The sequence below is a fragment of the Mobula birostris genome, chromosome 3, assembly GCF_030028105.1.
Source record: "Mobula birostris isolate sMobBir1 chromosome 3, sMobBir1.hap1, whole genome shotgun sequence".
NCBI lineage: Eukaryota > Metazoa > Chordata > Chondrichthyes > Myliobatiformes > Myliobatidae > Mobula > Mobula birostris.
The window spans coordinates 127,220,768-127,242,069 of NC_092372.1; the positions used below are offsets into that span (position 1 = coordinate 127,220,768).

The following is a 21,302-nucleotide window of genomic DNA, read 5'->3' on the forward strand; positions in this document are numbered from 1 at the left end:
ACCACTAGTCACAGTCCTCCATTCAGAGAAGCAATTCTCTACCACCACTCTCTGGCTTCTTCCATTGAGCCAATGTCTAATCCAATTTACCACCTCCCCATGTATACCTAGCGACTGAATTTTCCTAACTAACCTCCCATGCGGGACCTTGTCAAAGGCCTTACTGAAGTCCATGTAGACAATATCCACTGCCTTCCCTTCATCCACTTTCCTGGTAACCTCCTCGAAAAACTCCAACAGATTGGTCAAACATGACCTACCACGCACAAAGCCATGTTGACTCTCCCTAATAAACCCCTGTCTATCCAAATGCTTGTAGATTCTGTCTCTTAGAACTCCCTCCAATAACTTACCTACTACTGACGTTAAACTCACCGGCCTATAATTTCCCGGATTACTTTTCGATCCTTTTTTAAACAACGGAACAACATGAGCCACTCTCCAATCCTCTGGCACTTCGCCCGTAGACAGCGACATTTTAAATATTTCTGTCAGGGCCCCCGCAATTTCAACACTAGTCTCCTTCAAGGTCCGAGGGAACAGTCCTTCCCTTACCTCATCCGCCTTTCCTATGATATTACTTGCATTGAGATATACACAGCTCAAGACACTAGTTGCACCATGCTCAACCTCTTGATTCATGATTTTGTCTGAGGTCTTAGCAACATAAGACCAGGAGCTGTAGGAGCAGAATTGGGTCACATGACCCATCAAGTCTGCTTCGCCATTTCATTAAGACTAATCCAACTTTCCTTTCAGCCTCAATCTCCTGCCTTTTCCCATATCCCTTCATGCCCTGACCAATCAAGAATCTATCAACCTCTGTCCTTAATATACGTAAAGACTTCTGTAGCCCCTCTACTTCCTCAAAACTACCTACCCCTCCATTTATCTTCATATTGTCTGCAAACTTTGCAACAAAGCCATCAATTCCATCTTCCAAATCATTGACAGAGGATAAGAATTGGTCCCAACACAGACCCCTGTGGACCACCACTAGTCAGAAAATGCTCCCTTTATTCCCACTCCGTGCCTTCTGCCAATCAGCCACTGCTTTATCCATCTTCTTTTTAATCTCATGGGCTCATAACTTGTTAAGCAACTTCATGTGTGGCACATTGTCAAAGGCCTTCTGGAAATCCAAATACGCAACATCAACCGATTCTCCTTCATTTATCTTGATTCTTTACTACTTCAAAGAATTCCGACAGATTTGTCAGACAAGATTTTCCCTTGAGGAAGCCATGCTGAAAAGGGCCTATATTATCATGTGCTTCCAAGTACCCTGAGACCTCATCCTTAATTGGCTCCAACAGCTTCCCAGCCACTGAGGTCAGACTAACTGGCCTATACTTCCCTTTCTTTCTACCTCTTTCCCTTCTTTAAGAGTAGAGTGGTATTTCCAATTTACCAGGCTTCTGGAGCCATTGCAGAATATGGTGATTCTTGAAAGATCATCATTAATGCCTGCACGATCTCATCAACCACCTTTATCAGGTCTCTGGGATATACACCATCTGGTCCATGTGTCTTAACTACCTTCTGACCTTTCAGCTTCCCAAGAACTTATGGCAAGCATCAAAAAGGGCCACCTTTCAACATAATTGTATAAGGGCTAAGAGAGTTGTAAAAGAGCGCCTGAAGGCTTTGTGTGTCAATGCAAGGAGCATTTGTAACAAGGTGGATGAATTGAAAGTGCAGATTGTTATTAATGATTATGATATAGTTGGGATCACAGAGACATGGCTCCAGGGTGACCAAGGATGGGAGCTCAACGTTCAGAGATATTCAATATTCAGGAGGGATAGACATGAAAGAAAAGGAGGTGGGGTGGCGTTGCTGGTTAAAGATGAGATTAACGCAATAGAAAGGAAGGACATAAGCCGGGAAGATGTGGAATCGATATGGGTAGAGCTGCATAACACTAAGGGACAGAAAACGCTGGTGGGAGTTGTGTACAGGCCACCTAACAGTAGTAGTGAGGTCGGAAATGGTATTAAACAGGAAATTAGAAATGTGTGCAATAAAGGAACAGCAGTTATAATGGGTGACTTCAATCTACATGTAGATTGGGTGAACCAAATTGGTAAAGGTGCTGAGGAAGAGGATTTCTTGGAATGTATGCGGGATGGTTTTTTGAACCAACATGTCGAGGAACCAACTAGAGAGCAGGCTATTCTAGACTGGGTTTTGAGCAATGAGGAAGGGTTAATTAGCAATCTTGTCGTGAGAGGCCCCTTGGGTAAGAGTGACCATAATATGGTGGAATTCTTCATTAAGATGGACAGTGACATAGTTAATTCAGAAACAAAGGTTCTGAACTTCAAGAGGGGTAACTTTGAAGGTATGAGACGTGAATTAGCTAAGATAGACTGGCAAATGACACAAAGGATTGACGGTGGATATGCAATGGCAAGCATTTAAAGATTACATGGATGAACTACAACATTTGTTCATCCCAGTTTGGCAAAAGAATAAATCAAGGAAGGTAGTACACCCGTGGCTGACAAGAGAAATCAGGGATAGTATCAATTCCAAAGAAGAAGCATACAAATTAGCCAGAAAAAGTGGCTCACCTGAGGACTGGGAGAAATTCAGAGTTCAGCAGAGGAGGACAAAGGGCTTAATTAGGAAGGGGAAAAAAGATTATGAGAGAAAACTGGCAGAGAACATAAAAACAGACTGTAAGATCTTTTATAGATATGTAAAAAGGAAAAGACTGGTTAAGACAAATGTAGGTCCCCTACAGACAGAAACAGGTGAATTGATTATGGGGAGCAAGGACATGGCAGACCAATTGAATAATTACTTTGGTTCTGTCTTCACTAAGGAGGACATAAATAATCTTCCAGAAATAGTAGGGGACAGAGGGTCCAGTGAGATGGAGGAACTGAGCGAAATACATGTTAGTAGGGAAGTGGTGTTAGGTAAATTGAAGGGATTAAAGGCAGATAAATCCCCAGGGCCAGATGGTCTGCATCCCAGAGTGCTTAAGGAAAGTAGCCCAAGAAATAGTGGATGCATTAGTGATAATTTTTCAAAATTCGTTAGATTCTGGACTAGTTCCTGAGGATTGGAGGGTGGCTAATGTAACCCCACTTTTTAAAAAAGGAGGGAGAGAGAAACCAGGGAATTATAGACTGGTTAGCCTAACGTCGGTGGTGGGGAAACTGCTGGAGTCAGTTATCAAAGATGTGATAACAGCACATTTGGAAAGCGGTGAAATCATCGGACAAAGTCAGCATGGATTTGTGAAAGGAAAATTATGTCTGACGAATCCCATAGAATTTTTTGAGGATGTAACTATTAGAGTGGATAGGGGAGAACCAGTGGATGTGGTATATTTGGATTTTCAAAAGGCTTTTGACAGGGTCCCACACAGGAGATCAGTGTGCAAACTTAAAGCACACGGTATTGGGGGTAAGGTATTGATGTGGATAGAGAATTGGTTAGCAGACAGGAAGCAAAGAGTGGGAATAAACGGGACCTTTTCAGAATGGCGGGCAGTGACTAGTGGGGTACCGCAAGGCTCAGTGCTGGGACCCCAGTTGTTTACAATATATATTAATGACTTGGATGAGGGAATTAAATGCAGCATCTCCAAGTTTGCGGATGACAGGAAGCTGGGTGGCAGTGTTAGCTGTAAGGAGGATGCTAAGAGGATGCAGGGTGACTTGGATAGGTTGGGTGAGTGGGCAAATTCATGGCAGATGCAATTTAATGTGGATAAATGTGAAGTTATCCACTTTGGTGGCAAAAATAGGAGAACAGATTATTATCTGAATGGTGGCCGATTAGGAAAAGGGGAGGTGCAACGAGACCTGGGTGTCATTATACACAAGTCATTGAAAGTGGGCATGCAGGTGCAGCAGGCGGTGAAAAAGGCGAATGGTATGCTGGCATTTATAGCGAGAGGATTCGAGTACAGGAGCAGGGAGGTACTACTGCAGTTGTACAAGGCCTTGGTGAGACCACACCTGGAGTATTGTGTGCAGTTTTGGTCCCCTAATCTGAGGAAAGACATCCTTGCCATAGAGGGAGTACAAAGAAGGTTCACCGGATTGATTCCTGGATGGCAGGACTTTCATATGAAGAAAGACTAGATGAACTAGGCTTGTACTCGTTGGAATTTAGAAGATTGAGGGGGGATCTGATTGAAACATATAAAATCCTAAAGGGATTGGACAGGCTAGATGCAGGAAGATTGTTCCCGATGTTGGGGAAGTCCAGAACGAGGGGTCACAGTTTGAGGATAAGGGGGAAGCCTTTTAGGACTGAGATTAGGAAAAACTTCTTCACACAGAGAGTGGTGAATCTGTGGAATTCTCTGCCACAGGAAACAGTTGAGGCCAGTTCATTGGCTATATTTAAGAGGGAGTTAGATATGGCCCTTGTGGCTACGGGGATCAGGGGGTATGGAGGGAAGGCTGGTGCAGGGTTCTGAGTTGGATGATCAGCCATGATCATAATAAATGGCGGTGCAGGCTCGAAGGGCGGAATGGCCTACTCTTGTACTTATTTTCTATGTTTCATACTTGTCATGCCCCCGACACCTGGCACTTCCACCATACTGTCAGCATCTTCCACAGTAAAGATGGTTGCAAAATACTTATTCAGTTTGTGCACTACTTCCTTGTCCCCCGTTACTACCTCTTCAACGTTGTTTTCAATGGTCCGATTTCCACTCTGGCCTCTCTTTTACACTATATATCCAAAAATTCTTGGTATGCTTTTGAATATTATTGGCTGGTTTACTTTGATATTCCATCTTTATCTTAATGACTTTTTTATTTGCCTTCTGTTGTTTCAAAGCTTCCCAATCCTCTAACTTCCCACTAATATTTGCGCTATTATATGCCCTCTTTGGCTTTTATGTTGACTTTGACTTCTTTTAGCCACAATTGTGTCATTTTTCCTTTGAATACTTCCTCTTTGGGATGTGTATATTCTGTGACTTCCGAATTGCTTCCAGAAATTCCAGCCACTGGTCTTCCCCACCATTGTTCTTTTCTAATCAATTCTGGCCAGCTCCTCCCTCATGGCTCTGTAATTCCCTTTAATACTGATACATCTGACTTTAGCTTCTCCTTCTCAAATTTCAGGGTGAACTGGATCATCTGATCATTTGTCCCTAAGGGTTCTTTACCTGAAGCTCTCAAATCAATTCTGGTTCAATGTACCTGATCCTTTAGTGGGTTTAGCCTCAAGCTGCTCTTAAAAGCCAACTCGTAAGCATTCCAGGAACACTCCCACCTGGAATCCAGCACCAACCTGATTTTCCCAGTCTACCTGCATATTGTGGGATGTGGGAAGGCAGGGAGACCTCCATTGTCCCTGATGACTACAGCTGTGAGAAGTGCATCCAGCTGCAGCTTCTAACAAACCGTGTTAAGGAGCAGGAGTTGGAGCTGGACCTCCCCCATGATGATTGTAGCATTGCCCTTTTGGCAGGCATTTTCTATCTCCTGTTGTAATTTATAGGTCACATCCTTACTATTTGTGGGGAGTCTGTATACAACTCCCATCAGTGTCTTATTTCCCTTGCAGTTCCTCAGCTCGATCCACAATGATTCAACACCTTCTGACCCTATGTCACCTCTTTCTAATGATTTGGTTTCATCTTTTACCAACACAGTAACGCTGCCCCCTCTGTCTTCCTGCCTGACCATTCAATACAATGTGTATCCTTGGACATACAATGTGCATCCTTCCAGCTATAATCTTTCAAAAATGATTTGGTGATGCCTACATCATGTGTGCCCACCTGTAACTGTGCTGGCATATTCATCTACCTTATTCGGTATACTGCGCGCATTCAGATACTACACTTTCAGTCCTGAAACCCCTTTGCGATTTTGTCAGCCTTTTACGTTGCATCTCATCTTGTTCACTGCAAATTTGCCCTATTAACAGACTCTCCTCACTGCACATTGCCTCTGTTTGTTAACTTGCTTCATCATCTTCAGCACTATTATCTGCCTTTCCTATGATATTTGCATTAAATTATAGGCAACTCAGGATACTAGTTGCACCATGCTCAACTGTTTGATTCCTAACTTTGTCTGAAGTCTTGCCGACATCTACCTCCACAGCCTCTCCGCTAACTGTTCTGACACTCTGGTTCCCTTCCCTTGCAACTCCAGTTTAAACCCCGCCATGCAGCATTGGCAAATCTTCCCACTAGGAAATCAGTCCCCCTCCAATTCAGGTGCAAACTGTCCCTTGTGTACAGATTCCACCTTCTCCAGAAGAGAATCCAATTATCCAAAAATCATATGCCCTCCCTCTTACACCACCACCTTAGCCACCTGTTGAACTGTATAAACTTCCTAGTGCAGGCCTCACTAGCATGTGGCATGGGTAGCAATCCTGAGATCACAATCCTGGAGGTCCTGCCCTTTAACTTAGCACCTAACTCCCTGAACTCCCTATGCAGAACCTTGTCACATGTCCTTCCCATGTCATCTTTGCTTACATGGACTGTGACCTCTGGCTGTTCACCCTCCCACTTACAAATGCTGAGGACTTGATCTAAGATGTCCTGGACCCTGGTACCTGGGAGGCAATGTACCATCGGGAGTCTCGTTCTTGTCCAGAGAACCTCCTGACCGTTCTACTGACTAACAGTGAATCTTCTATCACTACAGCGTGCCTCTTCTCCCCCTTTCCCTTTTGAGTCAGAGGCAGACTCTGTGCCAGAGACTCGACCATTGTGACTTTCTTCTGTTAGGTTGCCCCCCCCCCCCCCCAACAGATTCCAGTGATATTCCAGTTGTTGAGGGGGATGGCCACAGAGCTGTGCTGCACTGACTCCTTAACCCTTTGCCCTTCTTGACTGTTGCCCAGTTTCCACTGTCCTGCACCTTGGGTGTACCTTGGTATATGTCCTATCACCTTTTTATCCTTTGGAATGATCCAGAGTTCATCCAGTTCCAGCTCCAACTCCTTAACACGGTTAGTTGGAAACTGCAGCTGGATGCACTTCTCACAGTTGTAGTCGCCAGGTCACTGGAGGTCTCCCTGCCTTCCCATTCAACTATCCTGCCTGGCATCTCTACTATCCTAGCTGACCAGATATAAAGAAGCGAAGGAAAAAAATTTAAGCGTTCTTTCCTTTACTTTGAGTGAAACCTCATAGAGCTACAGCCTTGAGATCACCACTCTATGTCCACTCTGGCTGCTGCGACGATGGCCACCGCGCTTGCCCCGCCTTTCTTTAATTAGCTCTCACTAATCAATCCCAAATGGCAATTGATTGCTGGTCAAAGGTCTATTACGCTACCGTGACCCGCTCCTGCCTTTTATCCTCAGGATAAAAATCTGCCTCCACAACCTCTGCACTAACTGTTCTGGCAATCTGGTTCCTATCCCCCTGCAACTGTGCAGCATTAACAAACCTTCCCAATGAGATATTAGTCCCCCTCCAGTTCAGGTGCAAACCGTCCCTTCTGTACAGGTCCCACCTTCCCTGGAAGAGAGCCCAATAATCCAAAAATCTTGTGCCTTCTTGAACCAACTCCTCAGCCACATGTTGAACTATATAACTTTCCTAGGTCTGGCCTCACTGGCATGTGGCATGGCTAGCAATCTTGAGATCACAACCTGGAGGTCCAGCCCTTAAACTCAGCATCTAACTTCCTAAACTCACTGTACAGAACCTCGTCACTCATACCACCGATTTCATTGGTACCTACGTGGACCATGACCTCTGGCTGTACACCTTCCCACTTAAGAATGCTGAGGACTCGATCAGAGATGTCCCAGACCCAGGCACCTGGAAGGCGACATACTGTATAGGAATCTCACTCTCACACACACAGCCTCCTGTCCGTTCCCTTAACTAACAAATCCCCTGTCACCACAGTGTGCCTCTTCTCTCCGCACCCTTTCCCTTCAAAGGCAGACTAAGTACCAGACACCCGATCACTGTGACATTACTCTGTTAAGTCAAACCTCTCCCCCCACCCCAAACAGTGTCCAAAGTAATATACCTGCTGTTGAGGGGGATGACTACAGAGGTACTCTACACTACTGCACTAGTTTGAGTATGCAAGTTGCTACCACAAAAAGTAACAGACAACTAGCATAAGGAAGAATTAGAAAGATATGTTGATAATATTGAGCGAATAGAAATTGGAGCGGTCTCTTCCAGGGTGTTAACATCAGTGTGGATCTGTTATGCTGCTACTTACGCAAGTACTACCATAATATCTTTAAAATGCTAAGGGCTCAGCGAAGGTAAATTGTTTCTGTTCTCAGATCCTGACAAGACTACATTGGTCGTCTTGTTTAAGAAAGGTTATTACTACGGATCAGAGAAAGGCTGCTCGATCTTTACATGGAAAGATAGTACAGGGAGAGCTTATATCTGCTGTCACTTAATCAATTGAAGCTCAAAAGATCCTGCATGGTTTAACAGCTGGATGTGGAGAGGTGGTTTCCTGATGTGGAGGAATTTAGAATGAAGGGTTACTGTTTAAAAATATTTTAAAGATGAGAGGTAGAAGCTCCTTGAGGAGCAAGGGGATAGCAAAGGGTTACTGTGGGTATCGGGTATGTGTGGTTGAGATCAGTCTTATCAGCTATAATCGTTTTTAGTGGAGGAGTAGGATAAGAGACTGAGTGTCCTCTTCCTGCTTGTTTGTATGTACATATGTAATATCTCTCTGTAGTTGTCCCAGGAAAATGAACCTAGGCACTTCATAACAGTTGCCCTTGCAACTGAATAGGCAAGTAGATGTCCACTCAGCCTGCATCTTTCATTTGCATCAGAGAACTGGGATACAACAATGAAAAAGATAGAAGGCAGTCATTGGAAGAGATATAAGGCGGACAACAAAACAAGTTTTGCAGTGGACTTGGAGCGAAGGGGGAGAAAGAGGATTTGGAAGAGAATTCCAGAGCTTATTTCAAGTGTAAAGGAAAACAGGTGTCACTGGTGGAGTGATTAATTATCATGGTGATCAAAAGGCAGAGGAAAGAAATTCTGAACGATTTTTGGACTGGCAGGTATTAGTGATGAGCCGGGTCTTTGACACAACACATTTGAAAATGTGAATTAGGATTTTAAAGCAGAGATTTGTCTGGATGATGGTTGAAGGTGGGCTGTGGCAGGCATGAAATTAGGCATTTTTATGGAGAAGCTTGGAGGACAGGTTTTGTGATGAATGTGGTCAGAAACTCCTGGTCCAATAGATTGAAACATTTGCTAGTTAGATTGGAAAAAGTTGGTAGAGATCTTCCTCCCTGAATCTGCTATGAACCATTCTTTTAGTAATAGCTTACAAATGGTCAGATTTCAGTAGGATTTCATCTAGTTATATTTGTTACAAATCTGGCACAATAACTGGTGTTCCCCTCATTATTTTCAACACCATTAGTTTCAACTTGATCATGGATAAAGATAGATCTGGTCTTCAGGTTGAGGTTCTAAACTGGGAAAAGGCCACATTTGAAGAAATGAGAAAGGATCTAAAAAGCGTGGATTGGGACAGGTTGTTCTCTGGCAAGGATGTGATTGGTAAGTGGGAAGCCTTCAAAGGGGAAATTTTGAGAGGGCAGAGTTTGTATGTTCCTGTCAGGATTAAAGGCAAAGTGAATAAGAATAAGGAACCTTGGTTCTTATGGGATATTGGAACTCTGATAAAGAAGAGAGAGTTGTATGACGTAGAGGAAACAGGGAACAAATAAAGTGCTTGAGGAGTATAAAAAGTGCAAAAAATACTTAAGAAAGAAATCAGGAGGGCTAAAAGAAGACATGAGGTTGCTTTGGCAGTCAAGGTGAAGGATAATCCAAAGAGCTTCTACAGGTATATTAAGGACGAAAGGATAGTAAGGGATAAAATTGGTCCACTTGAAGATCAGAGTGGTAGGCTATGTATGGAACCAAAAGAAATGGGGGATATCTTAAATGGGTTTTTTGCATCTGTATTTACTAAGGAAACTGGCATGGAGTCTATGGAAATAAGGCAAACAAGTAGTGAGGTCATGGAACCTATAAAGATTGAAGAGGAGGAAGTGCTTGCTATCTTGAGGCAAATCAGTGTAGATAAATCCCCAAGACCTGACAAGGTATTACCTCGGACCTTGGAGGAGACTAGTGTTGAAATTGCAGGAGCCCTGGCAGATATATTTAAAATGTCGGTATCTACGGATGAGGTGCTGGAGGATTGGAGGATAGCTCATGTTCTTCCATTGTTTAAAAAAGGCTCTAAAAGTAATCTGGGAAATTATAGGCCGGTAAGTTTGACGTTGGTAGTAGATAAAATATTGGAAGGCGTACTAAGAGATAGGATCTGCAAGTATTTGGATAGACAGGGACTTGTTAGGAAGAGTCAACATAGCTTTGTGCGTGGTAGGTCATGTTTAACCAATCTATTAGAGTTTTTCGAGAGGTTACCAGGAAAGTGGATGAAGGGAAGGCAGTGCATGTTGTCTACATGGACTTCAGTAATGTCTTTGACAAGGTCCCGCATGGGATGTTACTTAGGAAGATTCAGTCGCTCGGTATACATGGAGAGGTGGTAAATTGGATTAGACATTGGCTCAATGGAAGAAACCGAAGAGTGGTAGTAGAGGATTGCTTCTCCGAGTGGAGGTCTGTGACTAGTGGTGTGCCACAGGGATCAGTGCTAGGTCCATTGTTATTTGTCATCTATATCAATGATCTGGATGATAATGTGGTAAATTGGATCAGCAAATTTGCTGATGATACAAAGATTGGAGGTTTGGTGGACAGCGAGGAAGGTTTTCAAAGCTTGCAGAGGGATTTGGACCAGCTGGAAAAATGGGCTGAAAAGTGGCAGATGGAGTTTAATACAGGCAAGTGTGAGGTATTGCACTTTGGAAGGACAAACCAAGGTAGAATGTACAAGGTAAATGCTAGGGCATTGAGGAGCGCAGTAGAACAGAGGGATCTGGGAATGCAGATACAAAATTCCCTAAAAGTGGCGTTACAGGTAGATAGGGTCGTAAAGAGAGCTTTTGGTACATTGGCCTTTATAAATCAAAGTATTGAGTACAAGAGATGGAATGTTATGGTGAAGTTGTATAAGGCATTGGTGAGGCCAAATTTAGAGTATTGTGTGCACTTTTGGTCACTAAATTACAGGAAGGATATTAGTAAGGTTGAAAGAGTGCAGAGAACGTTTACAAGGATGTTGCCGGGACTTGAGAAACTCAGTTACAGAGAAAGGTTGAATAGGTTACGACTTTATTCCCTGGAGTGTAGAAGAATGGGGGGAGATTTGATACAGGTGTATAAAATTATGATGGGTATAGATAAAGTGAATGCAAGCAGGCTTTTTCCACTGAGGCAAGGGGAGAAAAAAACCAGAGGACGTGGGTTAAAGCTGAAGGGGGAAAAGTTTAAAGGGAACATTAGCGGGGGGGGGGCACTTCTTCACACAGAGTGGTGGGAGTGTGGAATGAGCTGCCAGATGAAGTGGTAAATGCGGGCTCACTTTTACCATTTAAGAAAAACTTGGACAGGTACATGGATGAGAGGTGTATGGAGGGATATGGTCCAGAAGCAGGTCAGTGGGACTAGGCAGAAAAATGATTCGGCACAGCCAAGAAGGGCCAAAAGGCCTGTTTCTGTGCTGTAATGTTCTATGATTCTATTACTCTCATTCTTCAAAAACGCAGTAGAAACCTACTCTTATCTTCTTTCTGATTACATTGGATATTATTAAATAAGCTGATTCCCAAGGGTGTCTGCCCAATTTGCTGCATGAAACAATGGTCTTATTTTTGAGGAGCCTGTGTCTTACTAAATATATAGCTGCATTACATCATCACTTTTGTTCACATCTTCCAGAAATCACTTTAGATAATAAAGCTTGTATAACAACTTTTGAACAATGCAGATTAATTCCTTCTTCCTTTCTTTTCTTAGGCCCAGCAGTCTGTCTCTCAAGAGCGGAGTGTGAATCCTGCTCCCCGCAGGCAACAGGCTTATGTGGCTCCCACTCTTGCCCAGGCTCCTTATTCTTTCCAGCATAACAGTCCAACACATCCAGGTGTTCATCCCCACCTGACAGCAGTGTCTGCTGCTGCACATCTTTCAGGACAACCCCACATGTATACCTACACACCAACTGCTGCTGCTTTGGCAACCTCCAGTTCCATGGCCCATCTTTTGAATCAACAGAGCTCCTCCAGACATGCCATGCAGCAAGCAACGTACGCAGCTCATCCAACCAGTTTCCTCCAACAGGTGCCAGTCAGCATGGGTCCTAGCCTTCTGCCCTCTGCCAGCGTTACTGCTAGCCAGTACCAGCATCCATTTGCCACCCAGTCATACATTAATGCCTCCCGGGCTCCTACACTTTATGCTGGCTATCCACTTAGTCCCACTAAAATAAATCAGTATTCTTATCTGTAGCTCTCATTTGCGAATGTGCTGTGCTACTGTATGAGATCTAGACAAATGCAGTTTTGTATGAAGGAGGAGTGCACTTCGTTCCAATCATCAGAACTCTTCTGTGGTGTTTCTGTTTTGCTTCTGAACTGGGTCACGTATCTACAGAACATCCAACAGCAAGGAGACTTGGTTTTTAACCCTTTTTTCTATAAGGGTGTGGAAATAGACCACATTTTAATTATATTTTACAATGATCTTTAAATAATTTTCAAAACCTACAGAATTGCTGTTTGTTTTAAATTTACTGTTGCTTTATTTTAGCCAGCTCTTTGCCTAAACACACTGATGAATCTGCTACTTGAAATGGGTTTATGCTGCTGAAAGTGTTAATACTATTGCTTAGGAAGTTGATGCATTTTTTTCTAGGCCTATTACATAATAGTGAGTAATGGGTGTTCTGATTGGTTTGGATGTTGCATTGGATACTGAACCAATCCTGACTTTCATAACTCATTAATAAACATCTTCAAACACATCACTGTTTTAAGATGTTTTGGACCATTTTGAGAGGGCTTCAAACTTACAAAAATAATGTTATTTTTGAATAGTGCACAAAATACTTTGAAATATCACTTTTATTATATTGTAAGCAACATTAATTTTGTATTAATTTAGATTTCTTAAAGTATTGATTTTCTGAGCAGTAAAATGTGTAATTAAGTGTTAAAAATGAGAATTAGAAACATTACCTGCTCTTGTAAGAAATTTCTTTAAACATTTCACCCTGCAGTGATATATTGATGGACTACCGTCCATGCAGGATGAATGAGCTTTTACCTAAAGCTGCAGGATTAAGAGCTGTTTAATCACTGTTTCAGTGAAGCAGTTATAACCGGTGGCTTCTGTAAGCTCTACTTGCCTGTGTCATCATATTGATCAATGACTCTAGAGATCCCAATGCCATGGTCACTGCTGGATTACTGGGAAAAAATGATGAAATGATTCCAAGTCATTCATGCTTTAATTTTTGTGAAAGATGAGGGAATATTGTAATTGTACAGCACAAGCTATACCATCATTCTAAACGTATTACAGTGGCATATTCTGCTACCTACATCACTGTTTCAATCCTTGTTCTGTCTAGCTGTCTTTTAAGTGTCATTAGTGAAGTTTTGCATAATTGAAAATAATTGTGTGTTCCCATCCTATGTCTTTAAATTATATCCAGAATTGTGTTTTAGAGCCATGGCTCCATGGCTTAATTGTTCCCTTAATATCACACAGGATTAAAAAATGTGTTGCTCATCATCTCACTGTTTATAGACCTTCATCACTAAAATCTTTGGTATTGAAATGTTGGGTCAGTTAATGCTTGTGCAAGACAATGTTATTACTGCTATAATATCTTGTGTTTGTTAAGGTCTAGTTAGATTAATTTCAGCAAGTAGTACAGCTTTAGCATCCGGGCTGCAAAAGCAAGACATGTGACTCTGAGCTTCCAGTGGAATTAGCTACAACAGTCTTTGGAATAAGTAAATTATGATACTTGAATTCTGTACTTCTAGTAATTCAACTTTTAGCTCCTTTATCATCTGGAAGATTTTTATTTTACATGTTTATTATTTTACAGTACATTAAATTAAAGCATGTTGGAATGTACATGCAGTGTCTTTAGATACACTTTGGGTCTTTTAATTGTAGCACTGATGAAAAAAGAAATTGTGTTTTTGAAAGAAGTGATTGCAGAACAGGCATCATCTGTGTGTTCTGAATGGGTGTAATTCTTTGACTCAGTTTTTGCACAGGTGTGAATGTTGTGGGGGGGTTTATTTGATGAGTCCTTTCCCCTAGATAGTGCCTTAACAAATTTTTACATAGTGCATTGAATAATACTTTTACACTGTGCTTTAGAAAATCCCAACTTGCTACAGTTAGAACATTGGACTTGTGTGTGCACGGAACACCTCTGGAGAGTACAAAACAGTGATGGGACAGTAGCACAGGAGAGGGTATTGTGCTGTTGAAACTGATTTTAAATCTGTCTTTTAAAAAGTAAAATCAGTTGACTATTTTAAAGTTTGTTTTAGTTTAGGAAAGGGAGATAACATTTGAAACAGTATTTTTGTTTCTCTTTTGAAGTTATTTTTCTTTTTGTTTGGCACATATAACCATGCTCCTTTTAATACTGCAAGCTACTTAGAATGTGAAAATGCATGTATCCATGTACTGTCCTTCATAATTTTAATTGCAGTGGTATGGTTGAGCTTATATTAATTGTGTGAGGGTAGTGCAGTATTTTGATTTGTTTTGAGTTTTTGGACAAAGAAAGTTATGTGCAATTAGCTTTAGGTGGTTGTGGTCCTTCTAGATGTGTATTTTTATTTTATTCTTATTTTTCGATAGTTTGTGGATGCTTACATTCCTTGTGGCAGTATGATGCTATTTTGAGTAAACCCTTTGAACACAACTATCCAGATTTTGGTTTCATGCAGGCAAACCGCCTGCAAAGCACATGTTCATCACACCAAAGAAAAGCCTATTTATTCTGCCTCATTTCCAGGGCATGGAATAAGTTGTATTGCTGAACAGATATGCAAGTAATTGTTGATTATTATTTACAATTTTTTTTAAAAAACCATTTAACAGCCTAAATGTTCTTGCTTGCAGTAAGTTGCTTTGTGCAGATCGCATTTGAGAGTAATTAGCACACTACTGCCACTGTCTGCTGTTCAATGTGTTTATGTAAGCTCTCTGTGTTTTATAATGTTTTAAACTCTTATTTCATGCCCTGATTCATAAGGTTTCAAGGGGTTGATGTCTGTTTGGAGATCTTCCAGAGAACTGGCTTTCAGAGAAATGGCCTATGTTGAATACCTCTGGTGTTGTGAAACCTATCTTGTAAGCAAATGGTGTTTTTGCAGGTGTTTCTGTATGATAGGTTGTAGTTCTATGTATAGACTTGGAGAGCACAGGTCTACATTAGCATTTATCACAGATAAATGATGAGCTGGTAGAAATGAGGGTTTACAGAAAAGCACTAGCCTGCTGGTTCAGATGTTTTTAAAATTAAATTTCTAACATGGAACAAACATTCCACCAATACTTATGTACCAGGAAACTATTTCTACAGCATTTTTTAACAGAATGTTCCACCTCCTGGACCTTTCAGATATCTGAATTGTTGAAACATGCTTTCTATTCATCGTAATCTTGGTTGTATAAAGCAAACCAAACTGTGGATAGAGTAACTGGTGCATTGCTTTCCCTGGCCCAAGCATATTATATGCTCAGTATTTGGCTTCAGCACTGTTTGCACACATCTTCAGCAGGGATGGGAGAGTTCTCAAGCTCACCAAAATCTGCATATAAAATTAGTGTAGGTTAATTTGATTCATTTGAACTTGTGGGGAAATGGGTGGTTATTCAAATTTGATGAAAACTATTTTTTCAGAAGTGAATTTTCACTGCTGCTTCATCTGAGACAGACTTTGATCAATGGCATAAACTCACTGTGCCACATTTATCCCCATCTTTGCCTGCCCGAAATCACTGGATGGTGCAGCATCTGCAATTTAGAGAAAACATTTATAAATTGTGATTTCTCATTGGATTTTTGACAATAGTTCACTTTTATTACTACCATAATTCTGATGCTCATAATGTGGCATTTCATGGTCCTGCTGTATTGTATCTGTGATTTATTGGTGCATTTTAATAATTTTTGGCCTCATAAAATGAAAGTTTGTTTTTAAACTCACATTTATAATCCTAAGCTTCAAAGTAAATCTCAAGATCTATGGCCAAGCAGATTGTATTCTTTTATTGTTAGTGATTGGGAAATGCATTTGCTACAAATTTAGATTTGTGTAGTCTTGTTATCCTGGCCACAAACTGAGCTGCACCAGTCCATGGAGCAGAGGAAAGTACTTGTGACTTGTAGTTTATTTTGCTGTTCGTTATTATTGGTTGCAGGCATTGGATACTCTTGCTATGTTGGACTTTTGCCCAATTCTGTTAATGTGTTCAAACCTGCTGTGAGATCCTTGATGGTAAAACTCATTGGGATTTTCTGGTGGGATGCGCAAAATTTGAAGTTTGATTTTATTTATGAAAGTATTTGCCCAAGGAATGATGCTGGTTTTAACCATAAATGCAGATCATGCAGATCTGTAGATAGATTTGCCAGTATCCTTGCACCTTTACTAATTTGTAACAATTTTTTTGTCAAATGTTATGTAAGGAAACCATCTGTATCCTGTGTAAGTCATTTAATGTATATTTAAAGAGATAGGCGCCCACACTGGTTGTATTTAAAATGACTGATGTGATCTAAGCAACACCTGAATGAACTTTGTCATAGTCCACCTTTGAATGGATACAGTTCCCTTTTTTGGTAGGGAAGAATGAAGGGATTGGGATTTAGACCAAGACTAATCATGAATAATTTCAAGCTAATTATGCAGCCAATTGATTTTTTTTTTAATTTTTGAAATCATTACAACAACTTTTAAGTTCAGCTGATCATTTCTAAAGATCCAAGTTTGCTGCACTGATTCAAACAAAATTTTCCAGGATTTTTGTTTCGCATAACCTGTGTAGGGCTGCAAAAGCACTGTCTCTTTAAAATCTATATAAACAGTATATATTTATAGGGTTGACTTATATGGTTACATATGGGTGTGTCATTATTTACTGTTGGCTGGAGCATGTTCTCATTATTTTGCTGTATGTGTCTGCATTTATTAATGCTAATCATATGTGGGTGAACCTTAGTGTTTTTTTAATAGTATGATTGTAGCGAATGCAACAATTGTTAGTAGCATATTTGGCTTGTATCATTGATATTGCTATAATAGGTTATTTGACTGGTTTGTATAATGTTATTTGCTACTCTAGTTCTTGTACGAACTGCGGTTTCTTACTTTTTGATATAGCTATGTGATTATCACATGTAATGTGTAGGCAGCTCATAGAAATTATTGATTTTTCTATGGTAGTCTGGCAGTTAAACTGTAGAGGTTATTGTAAAATAATAAATTTAACAAAAGAAAGAGATTATAGTTATTTAAAAAAAAGTTCATAATACTAACTTTAAACTGGGAAAAGGGGTCCATTGTGATGAAACTGTTTTATCTTGTAATTCACTGTTTTATTGTCTTTGGTTTCCAAAGTAGCTTGTCTTCTGATTGAAGTATTTTCTACATATGTTAAAAATGCATTGAGTTATCAATAAAATGGGCTACATTTGTGTATTCCTGTGTCATTTTATGAGTTCCTGGAATTAAAAAAATGTTTACTGTAACATGAACTTGTGCATAGAATTATTGTCATTATCTTTCTGGGACTTGAAGTTGTCAATTTCTAGACACTAAGCCAGAGAGACAACCGGAAATACATTAAAATATATCAAGAATCTTAATTTCAATTTTTATTCCCTAACTTCACTACTTGGAGATTCTCCCTTATCCTCATTTTAGCTTCACAGGAGCTGGATTCCACCTTTGCTTCTCCATCTGTGAGACTGCAGTATGACCCATCCAGAATATGGAGGAGAAAGAGTATAGTATCATAACCTGATTAAATCTGTACCTCATGTTTTATATATCTGCACTGATTTCCGTGTTCCAAGAATAAACTGCAGAACTCCCATTATTTAGATTTTAGGTAAGACCGCTGTTAAACTTGGGCATTTGGTAGATGCAAATATATCTTTATTGCCTCAAACTTCCCTACTGTGCTTCCATCATCAAGAAGCAGGTTAAGTTAAATCCCAATTGTGGAAGGTGGAGGTTTCTCAAAATTTTTGGAAAGATCTGAGAGATGGATGTTGAATTAGGTCAGGGATGTTCTGCTTTGTAGGTTTCTGTGAATGGGGAAATGACTTTGGGTGCAAAGGTTGAAAGGCTGTGAGCTACTCTGAGGAATCCATGGCTCTGCAATTACTTGGGAGGAAGTGGATGTTGGGAAAGAAAGCTTTGTTCTTTTTTGATCTAGTGTGCACTAGTGGCTTGATGCAAGTATCATAAATTTTAAAGCTTTTCTTTTAAAGCTATCTTTATGATAAACATCTTTAAATTCTTAGTCATTTAATGGTGGATATTGTTTTCTTTTACATGTTACAGAATTATGGCTGCTCTTTTACCTTTCAGGACCTAATACTCCTGTATGAAGAAACAAAGTAATTGTAATATTTGGATTTCTATTTGTATTAACTATATGATTTACAATGGAGATGTTAAAGGCTGATTCAGTGTCTGTTTTGTAAATCATTTCTATTCAGTCCACAACAGTGACTCTTCCTGTTTCTTTTGCTCTCCATCCTGTTGTCACATCGGCCCCTCAGACTTTGGCTTCCTGAACACAAATGTTCAGGAGAATTAAGAGCAGGCTGCTTGACACCTAATTCCTGTTTTGTCATTGAATGATGCAATAGAACTCTCAACTCCACCTTTTCATCTACTCAGTTTATCCTTTTAACTCCTTTGCTCATCAAGAACTTATATGCCTTTCCATAGCCTTTTGAAGCAGTGAGTTCTAATGACTCCCGATGTTCTAACAAACACTTTTGCCTTATCTGTCTTGAATTTCCAATCCTCCCACAGGAGGAAAGAGTTTCTCCCAGGGGTTCCCAACCTTATTTATGCCCATGGATCAAACTATCAAGCAAGGAGTCCATGGACCCCATGTTGGGAACTTCTGGTTCTTCTCCACATTAATCCCATGTTGAGCCTTTGGGATTGAATGTTTCAATTCAATTTAAGTGAATAGAAATCTAGCCTGTTCAAACTTTCCTCATAAGAAAAGCTTAATATACCAGGTACTAGACAAGCTTTCAACATATTCGCATTCTTCCTCACTGAAACATATTGTACACAGTATTCCAGACATGATCTCATCATTGCCATATATTACTCAAGGGTTACCTCCCTACTTTTGATTTAATATTTCCTACTGATAAAACATTATATTGTATTAACTTTCCTTAATACTATCATTGCACCTAGCCTGTTGTGAATCATGCATTTGGACACCCCAATCTCTGCATCTAGAGTTCTGAAATGTTTCATTTAGGTAAGGTGCCTTTTTAATTTATCGCACTTTACTATGATACTCCATCTGCCAGATAATTGTCCATTTACTTAATCTGCTTCTACCCATTTGTAGCTTTCTCTTGCACTGTTCTAATGAAATTAACAAACTCAAGGAACCTTCCAAATAGTTACTTTTCAAATAGGCACTTCCAATGTAAGGTTATCTCCAACAAAATTTTCTCTCTTCACGGATGATATTTAATCTCAAGTTTTTCCAGCATTTTCAATTATTTCAAATTTCCATCAACTTCAGTGTTCTGTATCTTACAATGCCAGCAACAATTTTCCCATCTTCCACTGCCCTAATTGATAAATTTCCAGACAGCTCAGTTAAATAAACAAGTCTTCACCTCTACCAGCCAATGCCAATGCCATCTCTCTATCAATCCCTTAGATCTCTGACCCTTATCACAAGTGTTACCCTTCTCTGCAGCTTAAAACTCATTAAAGTTTTACCTCTATCTCAACAAAAGATCAATTCTAAGCATGGATTTGGTTCCTCTTTCAACACATGCTGATTAGCTTGCTAGGTGCTATCAGTATTTTCTGGTTTTTATATTCCAGATTTTAAATACATGCTTATTTTTGGGCTTCCCATCATTAAATTACTGTACAGTGTCATAAGTTTCCAAAGTTTTTTGTCTTTCTGAATCTCAGTAGCTTGACTGGAACCACAGCAACTTCAAAGGATTACTAACTACGTTAACCACTGTAAAAACGAAATGAACCACCAATGCAATTATAAGTCTGAGTTCACAAACTTTTTTTAAAAAAAGTATCTTCAGAAAGCCTGCCACTTCAGCTAGAGTTCTAATCAGTAACATTCACGTTTCTGTTGAGAAAAATGTGTTAGGTTGTCATCTGTAAGAAGAAACAGTTTGCTTGATAACAAAATCCATCTACAGCTTTAGAAAGGGATTGCTACTTCATTTGTTCTGCAAATGGGCAATTATTTTATATGGTAAATTTTGTATTTGCAGCAGGTAAAACATTTTTTCTGTTATTTTCTTTAATCAACATACAGGCCGATGACTTACAAAGTTGTACAAAATTCCTTGCTCTCTGCCAGTCCCGGATACAGTGTTTTAAATGACCTTGCATAACAGTCCCCAAACCATTAGTGGATGTAAGGTGCCTTAAGGGTGGCCGGGGCTGAACATTTGTAGTTTGAGTACACAAGACCTATGACTAAATTGACTTAAATTGCTAACAGCATTCATGATTGCTGGTATGTTCGATAGGCCACCTAGACCTTTCCCACCTTTCAGTTCCCAGTATTGTGAAGGATTTCCTGTCGTCGTGTTACATTGAGGTATTTATCTTTCTGGTTGAATTCTAATTGTTTTAGGTCACTCTAAAATTTCAGAAAGTTGCAATTTCCTATTACTATTATGGTTTTGATTTATTTACATTGGGTAAAGCTCTCAGTCTAAGGAAAGTTGAATGCCCTGCCTACTCATTATCAAATCCATTGTGCTTCATTTTTCCCCCCGATACCGTTATACCGCTCTGGGAATGGTATCATAATGCTAATTTTAAGCCAGTGTACCCTGCAGAGTGAATCTAACCAATACTGCAGATTTTATCTGACATAAAAACTGAAAATTTTGGAAATATGCAGTCAGTTAGGGATCATCTGTGAATAGTGATAATATTTCAGATCTAACAATGAAAATGTTTTGAATCAAAAACCATTAATAAAACCTGTGGAAGAATATCATAAGTCATTAATTCAAGAAATTTTAAGGCTGTCCTATATTATAATGTCTTCTAGGTGCTGGCTAATTAATTTTCTGTTTTCTTATGGAACGGTGGAAGATATCAGAGGATGGATGGTTGACGATAGA

General features: G+C 40.1%; 1 protein-coding gene across 6 annotated transcripts in view; it reads left to right on the forward strand.

Moving 5' to 3' along the window:
* The window catches only part of LOC140195274 (homeodomain-interacting protein kinase 1-like), a 129,082-nt gene extending 111,466 nt beyond the window's left edge, over positions 1 to 17,616 (forward strand). For all 6 annotated transcript variants that reach the window (XM_072253344.1, XM_072253345.1, XM_072253347.1 and 3 more), the window contains one exon: positions 11,897 to 17,616. In XM_072253344.1, the coding sequence (XP_072109445.1) occupies positions 11,897 to 12,385 (489 nt within the window). In that variant the 3' untranslated portion in view covers positions 12,386 to 17,616. The remainder of the gene's footprint in view (positions 1 to 11,896) is intronic.
* Positions 17,617 to 21,302: the final 3,686 nt, after the last annotated feature.